The sequence below is a fragment of the Molossus molossus genome, unplaced genomic scaffold (genome assembly GCF_014108415.1).
Source record: "Molossus molossus isolate mMolMol1 unplaced genomic scaffold, mMolMol1.p scaffold_m16_p_11, whole genome shotgun sequence".
NCBI lineage: Eukaryota > Metazoa > Chordata > Mammalia > Chiroptera > Molossidae > Molossus > Molossus molossus.
Window position 1 is genome coordinate 84607325 of NW_023425346.1, and position 25746 is coordinate 84633070.

At 41.4% G+C, this 25746-nt stretch overlaps 1 protein-coding gene across 1 annotated transcript in view; it reads left to right on the forward strand.

Annotated features, from left to right (window-relative positions):
• The window catches only part of CPS1 (carbamoyl-phosphate synthase 1), a 135514-nt gene extending 110118 nt beyond the window's left edge, over window positions 1–25396 (forward strand). The window contains exons 32-41 of the mRNA XM_036254973.1: window positions 2969–3046; window positions 5280–5387; window positions 6950–7039; window positions 8614–8784; window positions 11191–11265; window positions 13937–14035; window positions 22238–22297; window positions 23039–23151; window positions 24363–24492; window positions 25229–25396. Of these exons, the coding sequence (XP_036110866.1) occupies window positions 2969–3046; window positions 5280–5387; window positions 6950–7039; window positions 8614–8784; window positions 11191–11265; window positions 13937–14035; window positions 22238–22297; window positions 23039–23151; window positions 24363–24492; window positions 25229–25327 (1023 nt within the window). The 3' untranslated portion in view covers window positions 25328–25396. The remainder of the gene's footprint in view (window positions 1–2968; window positions 3047–5279; window positions 5388–6949; window positions 7040–8613; window positions 8785–11190; window positions 11266–13936; window positions 14036–22237; window positions 22298–23038; window positions 23152–24362; window positions 24493–25228) is intronic.
• Window positions 25397–25746: the final 350 nt, after the last annotated feature.

Here is a 25746-nt window from a genome sequence, read left to right on the forward strand (position 1 = left end):
ATTTCTGGGACTCTAGAGTAAAACCAGCCCCCATCAGTCACTCATCTGTGTAGCACCTGCTATATGATGGCATTGTTCTCAGTACCAGGGTTAGACTCATCAAAAGAGAGATCAGTCTCTGCTCTCATGGAGGACTCACTTTGCTAGAGACATCAGATAATTGCAATTAAATATGATGAGCACTGCAGTAGAAAAAAATACCTGATGTTGAGCTACAGTGTCAAAGTATTGGAATCCAGTCCCTGAAAAAAGGACTTTTAAATTGGTCTAAAATGGTTGATTCATAGTTAAAAGGTTTACGTAGTGAGTGTGAGAAGGAAGAAAGAACAACATTGTAAGAGTCTGAAGCTGAGAAAGGGCATGGCGTCTCTGGAAACGGACGGAGCATTCACTGCATGGCTGGGGCACCGGCATGGGGGGAAGGGTTGATTGTAATCGTGGTGGAATGGGAGACAGTTGAGGAGCAGATAATGAAGACCTTGTCAGCCATGATATAAGTTTGGATTTTAGTCATGTTTTCTATTTTTAAAAGATCACTCTGCTGTAATACAGAGAGTGAATTCTGGGGCAAGGCTGAGTTCATGGAAAGAGGTTAGGAGGCTGCTATAGCTCAGAGCAGACATGACCGGCCTTGGGTCGGAGCGAGGAGAGTGAGGATGGACGGAAGTGCTTGCCTTCTAGAGATCTCGAGGCTGTGCCCTGAAGGCAATCCGTGAGTGGACAGAAGCAGGGGGGAAGAGGACAGTGGGTGACTCCTGAGTTTCTGCCATGGACAGCTGGGTGGATGGTGGGATCATTGACTTTGAGGTGCCTTTGGGGAATCCAGGTGGGCATGCTTTGAAAGCAGAGGGTTCTATAGATGTGGAATCGAGGATAAAGATCACGCCCTAAGATAGAGATGTAAATACATATTTGGAAAATAAATAACATCCCATTTCAGTTGAAGCTTTGAGAATGGGAGCAATCACCAAAGAAAGGGTATAGAGGAAAAGGAACAGCTAAGACAGAGAAAAGAGGAATGCCAGATTTAAAGGCTGAGAAAAGAGAATCTGGAAGAAGCCTGAGGAGGTGATTCGTGGGGACCAAATAAGAAAGTATAAGCCACAACGTATAATGGTGCCATAAGGTTGACATTTATGAAGACATTTTCTTCCTCACTATAGTAAAGACTGTTTCATAAATTTGTTCACTTGTCCAGGATGGTGGGTACTGTTGTTGTCCCACTCAGATCCCTTTATCTGTGGGAGCAACCACCCCCCAACTGCTGTGATAGCTGGTAGTGCCTCCCAACTGGACTTCTCTGGGTAACCATTCTCAGTCCAAGGAGGCGGAGCCCCGTCCACTGGGAGGCAGGTCCCTCACCTCACCACCACCCTCCAAACCCTAGCCAGTGGCCAACTTGCCGACTTGCCTCAGGTCAGACTTACTCTGAGTTGCAGTTCCTGCTCCAGAGCTCCCCGTGGGGTAAGGCTGATTCCAGCCTCCATGGAGACCACAAACTAACTCACTTTTTCCTGCTGCCCCTGCCTGCTTTTCTAACTCCCTCAGTAAATCCCCTGAGCAGGAGTCCAAGTCCCAGGCCTGACTGGGGAGACTCAGGCAGCTGGTCAAGTTGATCTTTTTACAAAGTTATAATGTTATCATCATAAAAAAAGAGAAAGCCCACAAAGGTCTCTGCACAGCTTGACCAGCCTGCCACACTGAACACTCAGTATTTTAAAAGGGGGGAATATGGATGAAAAGAATTTTTTAAACTTATTTTTGTTTTCGGCTAATACACCGTTGCATGCTCCGTAGCTTGCGATAAAAATTAAGCGTGGAGATTTGCCTCATTTAATAATACAATTTCAGAAGGGTAAAGTGTATTTGTGGCACAAGACACTGGTTATTTTGAATTTTCTACCAATTCTATTGTATTTAAAGTTTTCTCTTAAAGAACATAAGATGTATTAAATTGAACACTTGCATAAGACGGTAAACTCCATGACAGTGGCCGAAAGGAGTTTGTGTTCAGAGGGGAAGAGGTGTTCAGAGAAAGCTTCAGGGAGGAGGCAGCATATAGCTAGGCCTTGAAGGACCCGTTGAGTTTTGAAAGATGAAGCTGAGGAGAGAAGGTGGCGTGTGTTTGGGGAAAAGGGCGACGGAGACAGGTAAAAGCAGGGTCTGGTAAGAAGACCGTGAGTGGTGTGGGTCGCTGGTGCCTGGGCCAGAGGAGAGACACCCACCCCGGAGCTGCTCCTTCAGCCTCTTCACATGATCTGGTTGTGGACGTCATTGTATCAGTTAGGAAGGAACTGAGTGTGGGAAGAACTTCAAGAACGATAAGGAGTCTGAAACAGCTTTAAGATTAGTGAAGAAAAATGTTTGATTTTGCAATTGCAAATGTCATACTTTAGAAGTGGTTCAACGCATATCAATTCTAGGTAAAGGGTCCCATCTTTGGCTTAATAAAACTGTACAAAATGTCACTGACTCTGTTTCTGAATTCTCTTACAATTCTCATACAGAGCACTTACCTAGGAAATTTTAGTACTTGGGAAAGATAAGTGTAGGAAGGCAGAAAGAACCTGAACCAACAATAATAAATTTTTATTAATAAAATAGATATTTTCTTCCGTAAGTTGTCCATAACTCTGGAAACAGAAAAGGAACCCCATTCTGCCCTCTCCCTAGCACCCCCGTTTCCTCTAACTCACCTAGAAGCCTGTATGAGAAATTTTAAAACTCATGTTCAGTGCGCTGAGTGCTGAAACTTCGAGAAACACCCTCTTTCTCACTGTAAGCAGAGAATGACCTTGTTCTTATAAAAAAAGTTGGCTCTTGGGTGGGTGTAGTGTGTTTAGCATTAGGTTTGTTTTTTTTTGCAAGTATTGTCCTGGTATTTATTTACTTAAGGTACTTGGCTTGCTTAAAACTGCACAGATAATTTCAGCTAAAGGTTCTGTCCTTCTGTTTTCCTTGATGACAGGAACACCCAGTGGTGCTGACAAAATTTATTGAGGGGGCCCGGGAAGTAGAAATGGATGCTGTCGGCAAAGAAGGAAGAGTAAGTACTTCATCTCTGTCTGCCCCCTCCCTGCCTGCCCATCATATATTCCTTTTCTTGGCAGTTTTGAAATATAACACAGATTTAGAGTTTATGATTTCTACAAAACAGGTCTCTAATAATAATGGACAAGCTGCTCAGCCAAAAAAATCTTCCAGTTCACTGACAACTCTGCTGGTGTGTCATGGGTATCATCGTTCCTGTGTTTCATACTGTTGGGCTTTCTCTTTGATAATATTCAAAATTAATTATCATCCTGTCTCATTCTTTTTTGAATAGATTTTTCTCTCTCATTTTCTTTTGTTCGAGTTTCCTTTTATGTCCCAGCGGATGTTATAAAAACATCCAATACTTTTCTTTCTCAAGTTCCTAATTGAATCCGTAGTTTTTCTTCTCTGGATTTTTCACCCGCCCTCTTTTTATTGGGTTAATAAAAGCAAAGCCAAACCGAGCAGGGTGGATAATGATAATAACATGAAATTGGCTTCCCATATCACCCCTCATGTTGCTAATGCATCGAACGTGTCCAACTTCAGGGAGAAACAAAAATGTGAAGAATGTTTTCCTTCAGTTTGCTCCTTGTGTAATCAGGCATTTATGGTTTATCTTGAATATAGAAGTTATGTTTTAGAAAGTCCATGTTATTTTTTTACTTTAAGAAAATATAAGAGGCCTTTATCTTCTACTTTGTGGATACTTCAAAGCACTACGGAAGATCTTATTTATTTATTTTTTTTGTCTTATAGATTAACAGGTCAAAATGAGTTAAAACTATATAAATATATATAATAATGATGGTTTGGGGGTTGGCTTTATATATACACATATTCTTTCTTTTGTACTAAAGTCTGCTTCTCTAGAATTTTTCTCCCCGACTTCCTGACTTCCAGAATTGTGGAATATATGTTTAGTCTTTCCACTTTTTCAATGTTTTCAATATTTGAGACTGAGTTATAAGATAAGAGAAACGTGGTCATACCAGTGTGGAAGTGGGGACTGTGAGACTGGCTTGGAAAAGTCCACATTTTTGTCAAATTCTGTGCTGGTAAAGTTAGTCTGTTGGACTGATTTGGCTCCAAGTTGCAAGATCAGCTCTTCCTGAAGCTGTGGTCTGATGCAGCCACTGCTTTGCATTCTTCATCCCGGGCGCCCCCCTTTGGAAATGGTCCAGGTCATTCACAGTGTTTTTAATGAGTCACATTCAGAGACGGACATAGGACTTCAGAGATCCTGTTTTCAGTGCTCAGTTGGACTCTTGCCTCCTCACTTCTACACACTATAAAAAATTAAGTGTTTACTATGCACAGAATATCATGCCAGACACTGGACATGTGTCCTTTTGTCCTCACAAACATTCTGCGAGACAGATCCTGTTGTTATTCCCGTGTTACCAGATCTTGCCCAGGTCACAGACAGCAAGAGACAGTGGGAGGCCTGAGACTCAGAGGTCACTGTGCTCTAAGTCATCTATAAATCTGATAAGTAAATCTTCTCTGTAGTCTAAGTCTTTTACAGTCACCCAATTATTCTCCTGCACGCTGGTCTTTCCCAAAGACACACGCTATTAACATTCAGTTACAGTGATCGAGGCGTAAACATTAGAATCTGAGAGATAAAAGTTCAAAATCCTGACTTGGCCTCATAGTCATCACAGTACCTGAGTCGTTTATTCTTCTATTACCTTAGTTTCCTCACCGACAAAAGAGGACAAGAATATTGTCCTTTAACTTCCCTCCTCTTTCCAAATTCAATGTAAAGATATCTTGATCTTTGGATCTGGAATGTTCTTTCCGGTTCACCTAAGTTGTGACATATACCTAGCTAGATATTGATCTCTCCCATCTTCTTTCCTTGTCAGTGTCTAAAACCTAACCTGGAAGGAAAAAATAAAGTTATCTGCAGTCCCTTCCCAAGGCTTTAGTTTTCTATCTGCTCTTAAATGTCAACAGGAGTTGGTGTAGTTGTTCTCTTTTGCTATTATTTACACCTGTTCTCATCAATGGAAGAGGGAGGGAAGCTCTCAGCCACTCTCAGGTTCCCCCAGAGGCAATCTGTCACTGCATGGGGGGCTTGACACGTCTGCGAGCTCAGCTCCTCTCCTCTCCTCTTCGGGGACTCTGCAAAGACGCCGGTCAATGCTCCAGGCGGCTGTCGGAATCAAAGGGGTGGGCAAGGCAGTGGCTTCATTGAAGCAGGTACCTGACAACTCTTTCTCAAATCGTGTCTTGGCCAGGTTATCTCCCATGCCATGTCTGAACACGTGGAGGACGCAGGTGTCCACTCGGGAGATGCGACTCTGATGCTGCCCACACAAACCATCAGCCAAGGAGCCATTGAAAAGGTCATCATTTATAAATAAAAGGCGAAGGGGAAAGAGCAAAGATAAAACAGTTTTGTTTTTTTTACAGCCAGGTAGCAATATAGGACATGCTCCAGGTAAAATTAATGATGAGGACAACAGTCTCCTTCCCTGCCTGTGGTGTCGCTTGTGCGCTTGCGCAGTGGTTCTCTGCCTCTGTGCGCATCGTAACCACCTGGGGAACCTGTGCAAGGACAGCTTCCTGGACCCGACCCCCACTTTCTGATTCCGTAGATCTGGGCAGAGCCCCATAATTCACATTGTAAACAAGTGAGGCTGTTGCTCCTGGTCGGGGGACCACCTTTGGAAAAGTGGGCTGCATATGATGCTAATGTGTGGGAGCTACTCACAGGGGAGCAGCCTGTAAGGCAAGTTCTCGCGGTTAGAAGCAGGTAAACAGCAGTCCGGGAATCTTATGCAACTGATGCTGTCACTGTTCACCCCTAACCCCACCTCAACCAGAACTTTCTGATATGTGGCTTTTCACCCCTCTTTTAGAACCACTGCTTTAAAGACCTTCCCAAGAATGAAGACTGCCTCAGTTCTCAGTATGCATTGCTAGGTGTATTCTTAGAGACTCTCGTCTTAATTCTTGCAGATGTTACTCTAGTAGTCAGTAGTTTAGGTCAGTTTGGCTTTTTTAGTGAGTCTTTCTAGTCATCCTGCCATCAGAATCTAGGCAAGCCGGTCTGGCTGACTGTGCATTGGGTTGGATTCTGAAGGTCATACCTTATTCTAGAATGAGAAGGGAGCAGGATGCTTTGTAACACCAGAGAACAACATGCCGATTCCAAAGTGCTTCAGTTTCTCTTATCAGAATACATGGTGTCAAGAGCTCTGATTTTTCCAGATCTCAGAGCTCAGTGTGCCATGGCCTCTGCTTCCTTTTATAACCAGTTAAGTTGCAGAACCGCTCTTGTAAGTGAAATGAATATGGAGCTCTCACTTCCCATCCAGTGCCACCTCTTAGGGTGGCACCTTCTGGCCCTGGCTGTAGGACACAGAAATTCCTATATGTGATGTGCAGACCCTCCCTGCAAGGAAACGCCGTAATATTCTGACCATAATATTTACCCTCGAAGAGTCCAGGGCAACAGAAAAGCACGTACAAGAAATCTCACCGGCATTTTTGCAGTACCATGTAATTTCCTGGCCTGCACCTCTCAGCTGGTGGGTCATTAGACTGATAGAGTTTGGTCTCAGTTTCTGGTCCTGAAGCAACTAAGTAAAAGGATTTTTTTAGGCCTCCAAAGTTAAACCAGAATCTATTATTGTAGGTAGATCGGAGCATTTGGCAGAGAAATAATCCTGTGAAATATTTGTTTTTTCCCCCATGGTATTCTGGTGTGAATATTTAGCATATATTATTTTGTTAGTAGAAGACTAATAGTGGCTATTATTATTGTTATTATTATAATTATTGGAAATGTAGCTCTCTGTAAAGATAAATTAAAGAAATATAAACTTGAGGTTCTGTAACATTTTTTTGTTTGTTTTTATCTAAGATGTATTTTGGTCACTATCTTACTGTTCTTTTGATCTAGGTGAAGGATGCTACGCGAAAGATCGCAAAGGCTTTTGCCATCTCTGGCCCATTCAACGTCCAATTTCTTGTCAAAGGAAATGATGTCTTGGTAAGAAATGTCAAGGTGTTTGAGAGAACGGCACTACTGTGTTAGGTAATGTTGGTTTGTGTACCTGTGGTAATCTTCACGGTGAACACAACCACAGAGCAACTGAGACCCTGCCGCTGCTAGTTACTGGGTGTAAGATGTTTCATAGCATATAATGCCTGCCTAGTTTCAAAGCATAGGCTCTTGGTGGCGCTGATCTGTTAGATGCAGCTTTGTAAAGCACTCTGTCTATTGGAAAGATCACTGTCTTCTACCTACAGTACAGATGGATACAGTGACTACCGTAAACTGAACAAGTATAATAGGCATACATTACATGCACTGAAGTTTTGCTTTACTCTTTCCCAGAAAAGAAAGCTGTTGTGTATACTATTTACCAAAAAATATAAAGTGTCAAATCAACTAGGTTAGTCTTAATTAATTTAGTTCATTTCATTTTACCTATCCGTAACCAATATTGATTCAGCATCTGCTATGCAAAGTCATATGGTGGTTACGAAGATTTATAAAACACAATCTCTGCTCCCAAAGATTGTTAATTCAGTGAGGACTAGGAAGAAGATGAATTTGTAGATAACCATGACATAGGTTAGAGTACAATAGCTACCAGAAGGAATGTACAAATGAAACGGTATTAGCAGCATGGAGTAGAGAGAGCGAGAGAGTGTATCTGCCAGTGTGTGTGTGTTTGCCCATGCACACATGTGCATGCATGTACATGCATGAACATGTATTTGAGTGTAATTTGTCTGGTTGTCTGATTTGAAGTGGATTATAAAAGATTTTAAGGAAGATTTTGTATTTTGAGCTTGATCTTAAAGAATGGCTGGAAGGAAGTTAGAGAGGACATTTCACAGAGGACATTTCACACAGAACATCTATGAAAGCCTGGCTGGTGTGGCCCAGTGGTTCAGCATCGACCCATGCACCAAGAGGTCACCGGTAACTGGTCAGGACACATGTCCAGGTTGTGGGACAAACCTCCAGTGGGGGGCATGCAGGAGGCGACCAATTGATGTTCTTTCTCATCGATGTTTCTATCTCTCTCTCCCTTCCTCTCTCTCTAAAGTAATAATAAAAAAAATCTATGAGAAAATTCTACATATTTTAGGAGATAGTGACTAAAGAAAAGATCATTTTTTCCCTAGGGAAATAGTGCAAGGTAAACTGGAATGTAAGACTGGGGCCATGTAGGTGGTCCAAGATAACATGAGGTCATCCTGAGACAGGAGGGTAGAAGGCCTTCAAGGCCTTGTCCTTAATCTGATGGCCAATGAAAGTCCCGTGAAGGCTTATGGTGGGGATGTGGGAGTATCTGAGCTCTGCGTTACGTCAGTCTGTCAGCAGTGTGAGGCCATGGGGCTGTGCAAAGGGGAAAGAAAGTCAGAGGTACAGATACTGAATGAAAGAAAACCAGTTAGCAAAAGTGCAGGCAATGGGAGTAAAGGCAGAAGCTGGCAAAACAGGGGCAGGGCCCCAGTCAGTATCAGCTGGAACCAACTGCTGTATATTAACATTGTTGTCATGAGTTCTCACCATTTTTTCTCTTCTTCTGAATTTTGTTCTCTCTCTAGGTGATTGAGTGTAACCTGAGAGCTTCTCGATCCTTCCCCTTTGTTTCTAAGACCCTTGGGGTGGACTTCATTGATGTGGCCACCAAAGTGATGATTGGAGAGAACATTGATGAGAAACCTCTTCCAACATTGGAGCATCCCATCATTCCTGCTGACTATGTTGCAATTAAGGTAATATTTGGGGGAAAAAAATCTATTAGCCATTTTTGTAAATTCCAAGGAAATTAAAGGAACAATTTTTCATCAAAAGAATCGTGATATGTTATGAACCTTCTAAGTGAAATGCTGGACTAGGGAGTTAGGATGTTTCCTTTGAATAATGTACAGCAGGTGCTCTACGTCAACTTTATGTAAACTACTGTGTATTTGAGAGAGATTTGAAAATCGTTTGGAACTGTGTAACTTCAAAACCGACAAGCTGAGTGAATTATAAACTACGTTCACGCAGCTGGTGCCTGATGGTGCCAGTTTAGCTGGTAAACAGAAATCATAAACATATATATTGTTAGGGCAAGGCTTAAATTGAGCCACTTTTGAATTGTGCCAAGACTTCAAGAACACATGAATCTTGAAAACGTCTTTCCCCTGTGATCTTGGCTTAGTCTCTACTTTCTTGGTGGCACAGTTTTCCCACTTGACAAGTTGAGATGGCAGTTTCTGTTCACAGTGCGGATGTGAAAGTGACAACATTGCCAATACCTTTATGAAGAGTGACTGAGAAAACCTAAGGGTTTCTTCATGAATTTCTGGTATATACATCTATTTCTAGTGATAACATGTAATAAAGCCACTGTGCTTCTCTAAGGGTTTAGTACAGCGGTTCTCAACCTGTGGGTCGCAACCCCTTTGAGGGTCAAACGACCCTTTCACAGGGGTCACCTAAGACCATTGGAAAACACATATTTTCCGATGGTGATTCATAACAGTAGCAAAATTACAGTTATGAAGTAGCAACAAAAATAATTTTATGGTTAGGGGTCACCACAACATGAAGAACTGTATTAAAGGGTCATGGCATTAGGAAGGTTGAGAACTACTGGTCTAGTGTGTCCATGCACAGAACAATTATAATTAGGACTCTAAGTAGTTTACTGGACAGGCAAGAGGATTAGTGACATATTATATAAACACCTACGAAGTTTTTAGATGAAGCACACACAAAATTAATTTATATCTAGTGATATATTTATGTGACACACACATATTTTAGATGCCTTCAAAAGACTTGCATTCCTACATGTACTAGTGACCTCAACCATAATTGTGTTACAGTAGAGACTCTGACTTCTGACTTATACCGTGGAAGCTTTAAGTTGAAGCTATAAATAAAAAGTCTTTATCAATCTTACTTAAGATGAAACAGTGTCCTGCTAAAAATGATATTGATATCCTGGCCAGTTGGGCTCAGCAGTTAGAGCGTCAGCCTGCAGACCAAAAGGTCTCAGGTTCGATTCCTAGTCAAGGGCAGGTACCTGAGTTGCAGTTTCGATCCCCAGTCCTGGTCAGGGTCAAGCGGAGGCAGCCAATTGATGTGTCTCTCTCCCATTCATGTCTCTCTCTGTCTTTTCCTCTCCCATCCATTCTATCTAAAAATCAATGGAAAAATATCCTCAGGTGAGGACTAACAAAAATAAAAAATATAAAAACAATATTGATGGATAGATATGCACTTTTCAAAATTCACTATATCTTCCAGTTTACTTCTATCCTAGTTATTATTGTATATGAATCTACTTTTTCAAATTACTTATAGTCGAGCTTTATATAGCTCTAGTGAGGTGGGTGGATATCAACAGGTGAGGGTATTGAGAAGCTGGAGTGCAGGAATGTGTAAGAAGTTGACTAAGATGAATGACCCAGTGACATGACTCCAACCTACAGTTCCTATGATGACTCAGAGGGGTGCCAGAATCCAAGGAGAGAGAGTCTAGACTAGATAGATGGATATATGTGAGAAATAAGAATTTGGTTCTCAGTGAGTTGCACTGATAAAAATGAATGAAAGAAAAGTACTCCTATCTATAGTCTAGTTCATATAAAAGTTCTGAGCAAAAGTGCTTCCAAGCAGAATGTTTTTCAAAGCTTTTAAAGAGGTGTCAACAACAGTTTAATATCTCAGAAGTCAGCTCACAGACAGAAATTTCTGGCAAGGTGGCTTGTAGCAAGTTCAAATGATCAAAACAAGAAGAGGAATGTTTCAAAAGCCAACCAAGAGAAAAATGTGTTTGAACTCGGTGTTTGGGTAAACCAATGCCCAGTAGACTTCGTTTGAAATCACTCCAGTAAGACTCTGTGTAGGCCAGATTAGAAACACTGGCTTGGACCGGTCACAGGGGCCCTATTTACAGAAATAATTTGTGATTATTTAACCCAAGTTTTTGGCTAAGAGCTCAAGAAATTCTTGGAACAGAGTTTTAAAGCTATTTTTCAAGTCAGATGCTTGGACCAAAGAGATTTTTTTACATGTCTACCATAGCCTAAATGAATCGTGTGAGAGATGATTCAGTAAATGTATTTTTTTCTCTCTTAATCCGTTTATACCTTTCTCACATATTTTTCCCCTGTTGCTTCTGACAGGCTCCCATGTTTTCCTGGCCCCGGCTGAGGGATGCTGACCCCATTCTGCGGTGCGAGATGGCTTCCACTGGAGAGGTAATTGGTCAAGGCTCCATGGATGCTCATTAAATCTGCTTTGCAATATATGGTTTTATGATCTGAATAGAGTAAGTTAGTAAATAGTAAGGGGACCTAAACTTCTGCTATCAGAGTAAGTCTGAAAGGGCTTAAGAACTTTGAGCTAAAGAAAAATCTTTTACTTTTGGGTATCAGAGTAAATTTTCACTTGTATTTCAACATGTGTCCCTAATTCATTTCCACTTTACACATGGAGAATATCTTTCAAACATCTCTAGGTCTTTCTTTTTATTTTAAGATTCTCGGGTCTCACTGCAATATCACCCCCCCCCCCAATTAGACCAGTGGATTTTTACTAGCAATATGTGAAATGACTATACAGCATTAGAAAGATCATGGACCTAAATACTGTGCAACACGCAAAAAATATATGCAAAATTTCAGAGCCACGTTCAAAGTGAATTTGATCTCTTGGGGATTATCTAAAAATTATAATGGGACTGGCCACTGGATGTCCCTCTTCACTTGTGTTGAGGCTCTGTCAGCTGAAGGTTTCTTCAAGAATGTGAAATGTGTTCCTTGTAGAGAGCTGTCAGATTCTAGAAAGTTCCCTACATGTCAGTGTCAGGACGTTTTATAAATCACCTAGCCCTTGACAGACGTACCAGATACAACCTTCACTTTCTCACCCGTGCACGTCGGAGTGTCAGCATCAGATTGGAGGCATTCTTGTTTCCTCTTGGTATTGAGGAAAACCTGAAAGGGGAAACATTTAATTGCAATAAATACGGGATGTTTTATGTGGTTGCCTGGTTACAAGCAAGGTCTGTGATGAGAAGCCAAGTGAGACCGGGCGGCTGGCAGTGGGGGATAAATGGTTATCTTGTTTGTATTTGGAACGATAATTGCATTCTCTTAGCTCCTTTGCAACTGCTTTTAATTTAATAGGTGAGAAAACCTAACTTTAAAGTGGGAGGGGGGCCTCCATTTCATTTCTGGGCCTTTGAAGGAGGCTCTTTCCCGGTGTATCTTGATGCCATGGTGACTCAGTAGCAGGGCCATTTTCAGCTGGTCCAGGGTTCAGATTAAGGAGAAATCTGTTTTCCTTCATGCCCTTTGCTCTAGTGTGGCAGGTCTGTTTTCAGCGCCGAAGTCCTTTCTGCCTCCAGACGTACATCATTGGAGTTATTGACCTATGGAAATATGAAAGAATAGAAAGTTGACTTTCCCTTTGTTGTATTTTTTCCCGAAACATAAAAAGAGATAATTCTTCTTCCACTACTGGGGTCATATTTCCAGTGTGATGTTACGAGGTCTACTGTATAACTGAAATCAGAATAATTCTAGCTCAGTGAAATGTCAATTATGCTTCGAAAAGATGTTTTCAGTATTCAAATGGCTTGTTGAGGGATTGAATGAACCTTCAGCTCCAGATCTAGGGGAGGAGCATTTTATATTCCTACTGGTGAGGTGGGGATATCAGTCCTAATCTTTACTTGAATATCTGAGTTTTTTTTATATGTTTTTCTGTACAAAACTGCTGAAACCTCTTCTGTATTGTTGTATCTGCAATTATGATAGCGTGGCCTGGTTTCTTTCATTAGAATTTGGGTTCCATTCAGATAGTTGGCCAGAATTTGACCAAAGAAAAGAAAATCTTCACTGTGGAGTATACAGGGTGTGGCAAAAGTAGGTTTACAGTAGTTTATATGGAAAATAATACAATAATTAATAAATAATACAAGAATAAACTTTGTGCTTCATGTACTCATGACGGTAAACCTACTCTTGCCCCACCCTGTATACTGGTGGTCAGCTGAAGGTCAAAGTGATGGGAACTTTCGTTTCACAGTAAGGGAGTCATTTGCTTACAGAATGAATTTAGCCGTCAGTGTTATTTACTGTAACGATGGTTCTGTTCCTGTGTGAAATGATGATGTGCATGGAAGAGTCTAGTCCCATCATGTTGCTGTATACCACTTGTTCTATGATCGTGCTGGCCGTGTGACTCGTAGTTACATTATAACACAACTATCGTAGACGGAGCCTCTATATCTTGTGACATTACGTGTTAGTTTACAATTATATTTTACTTCTGGCTGTGGGATTCAGGGCTAGTAGCATGGTATTTAGGTTCATTCTATGAAAATTATAAAAAAAACAGACAAACTCCTTTGGGATCTTCATGGGTTTATTGAATGGCTCAGAAGGCTTTCTTATAAGCTGTGTGAAATGACTCCTAACCGATTGATCAGCAGTTATGCATTTGTGCTACTGACCTGTGAATTCACGCACAGTTGCATAGCACACACAACGTACACTGTTATTGAAGCATTATGTCATATTAACATTTGGTAGCTCACCACATTATGGACCAGAAGCTGTGATTTGTATCCAAATAACTCACAGTAGAATCCAGTTATGTTGTTCCATGGAGTGTTGTTGGATAGAGAAAGAATTGCTTATTCATTCATTATGCTTAATTAAAAACATAAGATACATCTGCCCTGGCCAGCCTTTTCATCCCTGGGTTTAGATTGCATGGGCAACTCAATAAAACCTAGCAAAGGAGCCTGTGAATAAAGTGCTGTCTATTTGTAGTTGTGTTTTCTGTTTTTTTGTAAAAGTGGTTGGCGATTATTTGCTCCCTTTTAGTTTATTTTATTATTTTAAAATTTATTCTAAACAGGTGGCTTGTTTTGGAGAAGGTATACATACAGCTTTCCTAAAGGCAATGCTTTCAACAGGATTTAAGATACCCCAGAAAGGCATCCTCATTGGCATCCAGGTATGTGGTCTGGGGTTGTGTGCATGCCTGCGGGTATGTCCTGGGAATGGCTGGGGGAAGGGACCTTAACTACCCTATAGAAGAGGGAGAATTGTTTCAAGTTCTTCAAAAGAAAATAGCACTTATAGACAGAATGGTCATTTGTGTTCTGTATGTCCCCTGATTTCTGCCTTTTTCATTGTAGTGGCCGATACAAATAATGAATAAATAAAAAAGACAGAAAGAAAAGGGTATTTGTTCTGAAAGAAAGTTAGGGTACCTTATAAAGGAATCTCTTTTATTCTTTGGTTACATTTTTTTTTCTGTATATTTTTCTCTTAGTTCTTTTTCCTTAGCCCCGAGCATAGGCTTTCTGGAAGGTTGGGTCTCACCTATTCCTCCCCCCTCTCTCAGTCTATGTCTGTCTCCATCCCTTGACTTTCCCCTTTTCCAGCTCATCTATGTCTACAGTATTCATTCTCCCATATATAATAATCACCTTTAAATCTTAATCCTTAGCTGTCTCCTATTTCCAACAGTCCGCTGGACACCTCTATCTGATGTCTCAAACCCAATACATCTTCCAAACTGAAGTCAGTGTTATCCTCATCCTGACCTCTGTTTGTCCCGTTCTCCATTCATTCACTCACATTTCCATTTCTACTAAATGTCAGTGATTCACAGTTGAAGACGAAATGGGCATTATTTGAGAAATCCTCTCAGCCTGGCTCTCCATGACTAATTGAAGGTTTGACAGGGCAATGGCTCAATGGGTTTAAGAAAGTCAGCATATCCCACTTGTACTGCAGAGATTCTTCAGATATTATTATTTGGTAAGCCTTCTAATTCACAGCAGGGTGCAATCACTATAAGTGAATATCTTCATATAATGAAAAGGACATTATTGGTTTATTATTTCAAGTCAAATATCAATCTTAGTGCAAAATGGTAGCCAGGAAACGTCGGTTACTACTTCTTGGAATACTTATTGCAAGAATGTAAAACTTGTTCTATTTATAAATTTTCTGAAAAATGCTAGATGCTTCCAAAGGGTCATTCACTTTCTTTTGAGATTAGTAATTCTTGAATTCTTTGCAAACAATAGATAGTTTTATATATCACCCCTGCCGTACTTTTAATAAGCTCAAACCCCACATGGTTACATAAAAATAATTAAAATATAATTAGAACAGTACCAGGTATTCTCAAGCCAGTAGGTGATTATTACACATGCCATCTCATTAGGGTGTCTTAATATCTGCAAATTAGACCCTGGAGACTGGATGGGGTAGTAGCTTCGGAGGAGTTTTGCAGAGAGTAAGTTGGGATTTTGCTTTATAACGGTGCCAAAAGGGTGATGGTGAACAGTTAGAGCAGAGACTAACAAGATGACTTGCTATTGCAAATCTTAATGGCAGTTTAGAGACACATCACACCATATGAGAGACTCATTACATTATAAATGGGTATTAAGTATTATTAAGTTGCAAATATGAGAGTATTTGCCCAACTTTCAGTTATGGCTTAAAGTTTAATGTGAGACCTGGGGGCGTTCAGAGGAGACCATGCCCTTAATCCCCCTCTTCACAACTAATCATATAGTGCTCACATTTTAAAATATCAGTTAAAAAGGCAGTGATGTATAAACGGTGCCTTGTTTGGCTCCAGTGCTGCAGGGAAAAGTGAGGCAAAGATTAGTGTGATCCCTGTGAAGTATTTGTGTAGTTCTGGCATCCGTGAACAGGATTTTTGCTTTGCAGGGAAAAATGGGTTTTCTAAGGGAAAAAAAAAGAATTTCCTTAAGCAAGAGGTTCTGTCCATTGAGCTTCTACGTTTCCTTGTACTTTTTTTTTTTTTTTAAGAAATCAATGTGCTCTGGCCAGTTTGGCCCAGCAGTTAGAGCGTCGGCCTGCGGTCCAGAGAGACCCGGGTTCGGTTCCCACTAAGGGCATGTACCTCGGTTGCAGTTTGTCCCCGGCCCTGGTTGGGTTGTGAGGGTGGCAACCACTTGATGTGTCCCTTTCACATCGATATTTCTCTCTCTCTCTGAACAAAATATCAAAAAAAAAAAAAAAAAAGAAATCAATGTTCCAACATGAGTTATTGCAAAGAACTTTCTCCCTGTGTATGAGTGCATTATCTTAGGAATTGAAATATATATGTATTTTAATTACAAAAAGAAAAAGAAAATATTTAATAAAATTATATTTAATACAGTATTCACAGCTGTGGAAATTGGATCAGCATGGCTATAAGCCTTCAGAGATATATAAGTATCAGTTTTCTGACCAACTTTATACGGGAGGCCAGGAAAGTGGCCGTCACCAACAGTTACTGTATAGTCTCACCATTACTGTATGAAGGACTTCCATGTATAGTGAGTTTAAAAAATATGTAGTCATAAATTTAACTGAGAATTCTGACAGAACATACTAATGAGAGAATTACTAGCGATAAAAGTCACCGGGCATCTTCCTAGTCAGAATGGAACCAAATCTAATCGCCACTTTTTACCCAAACTTCATAGCAGCTGTGGACAAAGTAATTAGGGTTCTATATCTCAGGATACAGTGTACTTTTAGGAAATCAGTTGATTTAACATAATTCCATCAGGACAGAAGAATTCATGTAAATTCATTTGAATATATAGAGTCAGAACTTAAAGGGACCTAAAAGAGGACTGCTAATATATTGAGGGCGTTAGGGCCAGTAAATACAAGGGAAAGCATTTAGTTGAGTTACTTAATAAAGTTATAAAAAAAGTCCACAAATGCATTTTGATTTCTTAAGATAACTGTTGGTTTAGCATGTGTGCAGCCTTGACTCGGAGTGTCAGCATCAGATTGGAGGCATTCTTGTTTCCTCTTGGTATTGAGGAAAACCAATAGGAGAGCATTGGTAGCCAGCACTGTCGCAGTTAATCAGCCCGATTATTCCTTCAGGTATGAATGGGGAGGGTGGTCAATATCTATCCCATTTATTTGAAGTAAAGGTCTTCTTTTTTCCTCATCCCCCCACCCTGACCCCCCTGCCTGGTATGAGTAGAAAAATGTAATTGGAGATGCCTTAATTTATTATTAATATTTTGTATCAGGTTGTAAGATAAAATTGGGAAAAGAGAAGAGGTCAAAATGACTTTGAGTCAGGAAACATTTGTCTTATTGTTGGTGGTTTAACAAAATATATATACTTTTAGGCAGATATTTTAAATAGTAATTATTACTAGCAAATATCAGTCACTTCAAAACATTTAGTAAATAGTTTGTGTGTGTATGGGGGGGGTGCATACATTAATTGGTTTTATTGCAGTATTCTTAACTTTTAAAAAATTTCTCTTCTCTCCTCCACCCCTCCCCAAGTTCTCTATACACACAGACCCTCTGCCCTTCCAAGGTTAAAGCCTATAGTCGAATCACCTACGAAATTAGAAATATTTATAACATCAACCTGATGTCACTAGGATTTTGGAAAAAAATCAGCATTTAGATTTTGTCAAGGGACCCTTGCCAGCTGAACTATCACATGCACTGTGTCTCTACCAAGAGGCTTTCCAGAGGCATGGGTCCTCATATAAGAAAAGTATACTGCAGGTTTACATAGGAACAGCGTCACCTTTGATTCCCCGGTCGTGTTCCCAGCTTTCTTTCCTCTCAACAGAGTTTATTTTTAGTTGCCATGAGCAGGCAATCTGCCTGGATTTGAAGTTTTCTGGAACACCCTTTAACAATAAGTGATTTACTCCAGAGCAGATCAAGAGCACTGGGTGTTTGTTCTCCTCTGATTGGGCTATTCAGTGATGCTCGTGGAGAGGCGAGTGCAGTCCGACATCTGCGCTCTGGCGTGGCCCGGAGACACAAAGCAAGCATTTTATTTGAAAGAGACAACTCCAAGTGACTTGAATAACCTTTTATCTTCAATACAGAATCATTAGGAACAGCCATAGAGTTGTCAATCCAGACAACCCTGCAGACATCCACAGGCATCGCCCAATATTAGCTTGGCTTTTCTGTTCTGCAGCCGGAAGTTGGAGGAATGTGAAAACGATAATCGAAGGAAATACATATATTTAAAGGACTTTCCTCTAAACATTTTCCAGGAAGTAAATCAGCTTGTACTCTTCACCTCTGGTTACAAATGGGTTCTTACCCAGGTATTTTCAATCAGCTATTAAATCTGGGGCTGCGCAGATGCAAGCTGACAGCTGTAATTTCTTTCTGTAGAGAGGCTGTTTCATGTGTCACAAGTGTTCAATACATGTTTGATAGAAGTTTATAATGTGGCTATGAAAGCCAACACCCCAGACCGGGAGGCAGAGCGGTTGCCTGGCTGGGAACTGCCAATACTGTCATGTAGGATATTTATCTTTTCCAGCACTGAAACAGCTTCATAATGAGGTTCTGACTAGTGTCTGCAGGTCTTCGAGGACTTGCTGACTTATTTTACTTTAACATGGTGAAGAAAAAAATAATTGCATTCTAGTGCTCCTCCCTCGACATTTTTCCCTGTGTCTTTTGCCACGGTTAGTGCATCTTCACCTCAAATGATAAAGTGAGAGAAAGATGGCCCTCCTATCTCCTATCTCCTATTCCAGACTTAAGGGTGGGTTAGAATCACCCAGGAGGGTTTGCTAAAATGCAGAATACAGGGATTCATACTCAGAGTTCCTGATTCTATAGACCTAGGGTGGGGCCCAAATTTTCATATTTCAAACAAATTTCCAGGCAATGCAAAATTTCCAGGGGACCACATCTTGAGAATCACTGTACTTGAGAAACAGTGTTTGAGAAAACTGGTTCAACATTGTTATCACATGAGCATACATTATCAGTGGCTTTTTGCTAGAGGAAAATTTAGAATAATTTGTTCATTTCATAATTAATATATTAATTAGTCAATAAGTGTTTGTTTGAATACCTTTATGTTGAGCCTTCTAACATATACTTTGGTGCTTACTTGAGTTTTTTCTGTGTTTAGCAGAAGGTCAGAATATAATCTTCCAAAATTCAGGAGTTCATTTAGAATATTTCATATATATTTGCCATATTTGAAGAAACTTAAAAACATGAAGAAAACCTAAAAAGTCATCTAATTCTGTCCCTTGTTTTCTAAGCAGAATCAAACTTGAACCAAACTTAACCAAATGATGGTTCTATTCTTCTGCCTACCTTTTCTTATTTTTTTCTTCTTTATTGATTTTATAGAGAGAGGAAGTGAGAGGGAGAGAGAGATAGAAACATCGATGAGAGAGAACATCGATTGGCCGCCTCCTTCATGCCCCTCACTGGGGATTTGGCCCACAACCTGGGCATGTGCCTTGACTGGGAATCGAACCAGTGACCTCTTGGTGCATGGGTCGCTGCTCAACCACTGAGCCACACTGGCTGGACTGCCTAACCTGTTCTTAAAGAGAAGGCCACATATCTCATTGAATTACCCTAACATCACTGAGTTATTCCCTGATTTTATATTTATTTATTTTATTTTTTTTGTGTCTAGCCATGAGCTTGTTACAGCTAAGCCCACATTGTCTTCTTTGGACCTAAGCCGAAGTGGAAAGCCACTTTCTGGGCATGGGCACAGTTCGTGTTCTCGAAGACTGCCATGAATAACCCCTGAGCCTGCCTCAACTGAGATTTATCCAGTTGCATTTATCGCTTCTATTTGCCAATAGTTTCCACTCATAAATCTGCAGTTCTTGGATTGAGAGGGCCAGAATCTGAAAGACTTCTCTTTGAACACGGTGTTCGGGGTCTTTTCCTAGGATTTAGATCTGTTCTCAGAAAGACTCTATAAGTAAATATTAGGAGGTTTTATGCGTGGGACATTATCAAAGTTGTGCAAGAATCTTGATATGTTTTGTTATTACAATTTTCAGTTTTTCTAAAATTCTGAAATAAGATCATATCCATGATTTTTTCAACTATTACTAATAATATAATTAATATATTAGTAATGGTTATATTGTTATATTATAACTATTACTAGCACAATATAACATTAACTAACATAATAAGTAGATCTCAAAACATTTTTTTTTTTTATCCTCACCTGAGGACATTTTTTCATTTTTGTTCAGATAGAGTGGGAGGGAGAGAGAGGAAGAGAGGGAGAGAGAGAAACACTGACGTGAAAGGGACACATCAAGTGGCTGCCTCCTGCACAACCCCAACTGGGGCCGGGGACAAACTGCAACCGAGGTACGTGCCCTTAGCGGGAACTGAACACGAGTCTCTCTGGACCACAGGCCGACGCTCTAACCGCTGAACCAAACCGGCCAGGGCACAAAACATTTATTAAAGTAAACAAATTGTCATCAACGTATAGACTTTTTACAAGGGAAAACAGCCAAAATGGTGTCATTGAAAGCAGAATAGAGGTTTTTAACTTTGTGTGATTTTGCACACGCACTGACTCGCATACTCATGCTCAGGAGCTCAAGGTCCGGGCTGATCTTTGGGTCGGCCACTTTGCTTTCTTTCACCCTGGCCGCTGTCTTGCAAATACCGGCTTTTGGCCACCGGAAGGAGGTATGTTCAAAGCTGCGGAGCCCTGATGGCAATGAGCAGGAATCCAGGGAAGGCAGGACCTGGACACTAGACGGTCCAGCGGGGCTCTAGAAAGGTCACAGCGACAGGCTGTAAGGGAATATCGGAATAGTGAGACGCTAGGGGAGCCTGTCTGGAAGTAAAATGTACGTGGGGATGAGTTGGTTTGTGTTGTGAGTGTGACAGGCTTTAGGGGAACCCAGCCTTGGAACTAAGGTGCGGGGGCAGGAATCTGGTCTCTGGGAGGAAAAAACACACACAATTATTTGAAGACTAATAATATTTAATGAGAACTATTAATGGGCCAGTAATTATGCTAAGACACTCTTCTAACACTTAACCATTTCTTATTTTTAAATCATTCATTGAATTGTGAGGGCTAAAAAGAATACTTTTTTCCCCGCTCACCTCGTAAATTCTTCTAGCTGGGCTAATCAAATTAGCAGGAACAGATTAACAGGAGAAAATGTACGAAGTTTATTACGGATGTAATACACATGAGGGTGTCATTAAACATGAGACCCGAAACACATCGGGCAGTCCAGGTTCATATGCCATTATGGCCAAAGGAGAAATAGGCAATTTATGGGAAGCTGAGGAACAGGCAAGTTCTTGCCATGCAACTCAGAAACAATGTAACAAAGGGATGAGGGGTTGGGGGTGGAGATCCAGCCACCAGCCCGGTCCTGGAGCCTTCCTATCTAATATTAGGGTGAATATATTACGATTCCCTTTCCAAAGCAGGTCTTTCCATCTGACTCTCTCAGGCAGGAAGGAAGGAGGGTCTAAGATTCTTTCTGAGTCTTGTTTCTTATTAACTGGCTTAAAATCATTATCCCAAAAGGCGCAGTTTTGGGGGACAAAACTTTGGTCCCCTTCAGAGCACTCAAGGACCCCATGATGCCGATGCTGTGACTATTCCTGTTTCTCGGGTGGGGAAAGAGCTCACGGAGAGGGGAAGTTAGTTGCTCCAGATCACACAGTTGATCATGGAGCCCCACCAAAGTAGGCACACGATTATTCTCATTGCCGTTTTAAAAACGAAGCAGCGAAAGCTCAGAACATTGACTTTTCTAAGCAGCTATGGATGGTCAAACCAGGGCTTGAAACGCAGCCTGTGACTGCAGAGCCCATTCTTCTGCTCTTTGCTGTAGAGTAAATGCAAAGGCCTTAGTTCCCAGGGACTGCAGGGCGCGCAGGAGCAGCCAGGGCGGGGCCTGCTTCTCCAAGGGCAGCACAGAGCTGAGTTCAGCACCTGGAACAGCTGGAACAGGCAGCCGCCGGCAAGGCGGACTCGGCACTGTGCTCCTAGCCCCAGTGTCTTTAAATACTCCCTGACCAGGAAAAAGGTCCGTGCAAAACAGGGTCTCTCTGCATCACACAGAGAGTTTCAGTGGATTAACCAGGGAATGCAGGAATTTGAAGGCAAGGGAAAAAGTAAGAGGGCCGAGAGTAAGACAGTGCGGGTGGAGCTTGACCGATACTGGAAGAGAAGTAAGAACTCATGCTCACTGTAGGAGGATTAAAGGGTAAAACGTGTCATCTTTAGATGTAAAACACCTGGCAGCACATGGCACTGCCTTGTATGACGGCGTGAGAGAAGACCCCGTCACATAGGGCTAAACACAGAGCATGTACATCTAGAAGGTGAAGTTGTTCTTAATTCCTTTGATTTCAGCAATCATTCCGTCCAAGATTCCTTGGTGTGGCTGAACAATTACACAATGAAGGTTTCAAGGTATGTGATATTAATATTTCTACAAGTCGCTTTCTGTCAGCATTGAACTCTTTCCACAAAAATGAATATTGAAACATTGAAGGGAATTAAATAGCTCAACATGTGTCCTAACCATAGTTTCACATCTTCAGTAGAATAAAATAATTAGAAAGACTAATTTGAAGTTTTAATACAGTCACCACAAACTTGGAAGGTTTACCTTACACAGAATTGTGACGAAGTAGCAGTGCATTTCCTTATGTCTTCCCCTTTTCTGTTTCCATATGTAGTCACAGTTTCCAGCTGCTACAGTTACAGGCAAAACTGCTTCCTGTAATAGTGTCAACAACAAAAAGAAAAAAAAAATGTAATGCTGTGGATGCATTCACACAAAGCCTGGTTTAGTAAATCAAAATAGCCCCTAAGGCTCAGGGTGGGCCTGTGGTGCTGGGCTTTGTTGACTCAATAGCAATGAATAATCAGCTGTGAATAATTTGTTTTATTCTTCTCCTCTACAAAGCAGTTACAATTGAGATTATTGATTTTTTTTTTTTTATCACTGCAAATAATTTAAAAATATTTGAAGTGCTCATGGCTTGGGATACTGAGTCCGAATCTGTATTCATAGTACCGTATTGCTTCTCAGATTCACCAGTTTCTTCTACTTTATGTTCAAAATGACATGTGTGTCTCAGCCGGCCTCTTTGCTTCTTGAAAGCCTTCCCTGTGGTACAGTAACTGACTTTTTCATTTGAAACACAGCTCTTTGCCACGGAAGCCACGTCAGACTGGCTCAATGCCAACAATGTCCCTGCCACCCCAGTGGCATGGCCATCCCAGGAAGGACAGAATCCCAGCCTCTCCTCCATCAGAAAGTAAGAACTGGGCAGAGTTGTCTGAGATAAAACAGATAGAGGATTCACTTTGGGAACTAGTGGGATGTGGATGATGGTAAAGTTTCATTCTTGGGGACTTTGGTATCACTATGAACACATAATGCCATGTGTGCTCAAAATGACATGTAGCATCTTTCAAAATAGTTCCTAGTAAGGGTGCTTTCCTTGACAGACACCACAAATCATGGGCATGAAGTCTGTAACACAGAACTTTATATTTGACGTCGAACTTATATTATGTGTATATGTGTATGTCAAGTACAAGCTTGCCCAGCTGTCTGTCACGGAGGTGGTGCATCAACAACTCAGTCAATTTGTTGAGCACCTGCCCCATGCAGGAGACGACAACAAGAGCTATGATAATGTCAGTCATTGCATTCCTTAATTTGCGATTCTTTGATCAAGTGAGATCCTGTGCCTTAGGCTAGATTTTTATACAAGATGTATGATTGCAGCACACTGTGTGAGTCTTCAGAGCACGGGACTGTGTAGTATAAGGACATGGGAGATAATTCTTACTTGCTCCAGGATATTACAGCCCATTAAATGGATAAGTCATACCAAATCCTACACACTATACTATTTGTTAGAGCTCCTAAGAAGGTAACCTATAAATCATTATCAAATTATAAAAGAAGAGCAAAATTTTCAGACCTTACTAGACTTCCAGTGGTGTTATAAGCCCTTGCTTAGAGCTTTGTAAAATAGTAATTAGCATGACTTCATGCTTTTGACATTTGAATGTCTCCTTTGTGTGTAGCAGCCCAGCAAGAGAATGTGAAATGGTTTAACTCAAAATCAGGTGGCCTGCACTCTCCTACCAGCAGCCGAGAGGCACTGGGGCAGGCAGCAAGTGAAGTTAATCTGGGGGGGAAATAGGGGGTGGACTGGACAACAAGTAAATATCTATCAAGTTACCAATTCTTACTATGGATAGAAAGCCTTTTAAAGAGAAAACAAACCTTTCCATTCAGTTAGACTTTTGCCAGAATTCTGTCAAGAACATAGTGATAAAATTATAGCCCCAAATAGTATAATGTGAACATTTACTTAGAGGACAAAGGGCAGTCAGCTTGGTATGGCATTGACTCAGATGGCGGAGAGAGTCCTTTACGTCAGTATTTTAAAAACTAATTAGAAAATATACATGGCCACCTGCAAGCTTTTGTTTGTTTTGCTTATTCTTCCAGACTGATTAGAGACGGCAGCATTGACCTGGTGATTAACCTCCCCAACAACAACACTAAATTTGTCCACGATAATTATGTGATTCGGAGGACAGCCGTTGACAGTGGAATTGCTCTCCTCACTAATTTCCAGGTATGTGCTTTTCCTAAAAGCCAGGCTGCATGAGGATTCTTATTCCTGTGCCCCCCTTAAGAGTGTTCATCGATCTGTGCACATCTGTCTCCTACCCTCGTAGCATTCAGAATGGAGGAGAATTTCTAAATAGAATCTGAACTAACGATGCCATTATGGTAGGTCATGGCCTAACGGAGACAGTTGGTGATCAAGCAATTGAGATGCTCAAAAGCCACCATAGCCATGGCTCTCTCATTACCTGCGCAATTATCCTTAAAACAAGAAGTGTGGTGTGGCTTGGAATAAAGATGCAAACTTTACTTCCACGTTTCTAAGTGAAAGCCACCAGATGAAAGCAACAAGTTAATGATCATTGAAGATCCAGAGATAGTGCAAGTGTTTGTTCAATTCACAGAAAATGATCGCAGGAGGCATGTCCAGCTCCACTTGGACGTGACTCCCCAAGGTCTTTATCAGGGAGGGCAGAACTGCTCTCTGAGGCTCATTACCTTTCTGCCCATGGTGTTTTCCCCTTGTGTCCATTTTAGTCCCTATTCAGGGGGTAGGAGGGGAGGATACACTTATTCACGGGGAGGTCTGAGATATCGCAGAGAGTCCCCATTAAATAAAAAGTTGGGTTTCTTTGATCTCATGCCCCTTTGAAGAGTGGGAGCAGAAACTGTTCGCTCCTGCTTCACTGAACAGTCATTTCACATCGCCTGGGTCGCTCAGATTCCTCCCCTTCTATTTTCAGGTGACCAAACTTTTTGCTGAAGCTGTGCAGAAATCACGCACCGTGGACTCCAAGAGTCTCTTCCACTACCGGCAGTCCAGTGCCGGGAAAGGGGTGTAGCCACGCAGACACCGGGCTCCCCCCGAAACCGCCTGAGCCTCATTGCATCCGAGGAACTGGTTCCCAGCTGCCTGCCCCAGAGATGAACGTCTGCCGAACCTCGTTCAGTTTGCTCACTTACGCCTCAATGTTCTTTCCTTTCACCGGCACATTGTCGTCCGTCACTTTTTAGAAACCTTACCTAGAGAGTCCTTCCTAAGTAACTTGTTCTTCACAAGAGAGCATCTCTCTCCTGGTGCCTTCTGTTCGGTGGGCTGAGCTTCCTTCTGCACGTCCGCTCGCAGCACACTTCGTGGTGCTGATGAATGATAAGCAAGGTAGAAAAAGTTGCTGCTCTATCCTCTGACCTCTTTCTACGTATTCTTCACAGACACGGTTGTCACTGTTTTCAGACCGCAGCTGCCACTCTCAGGACACTT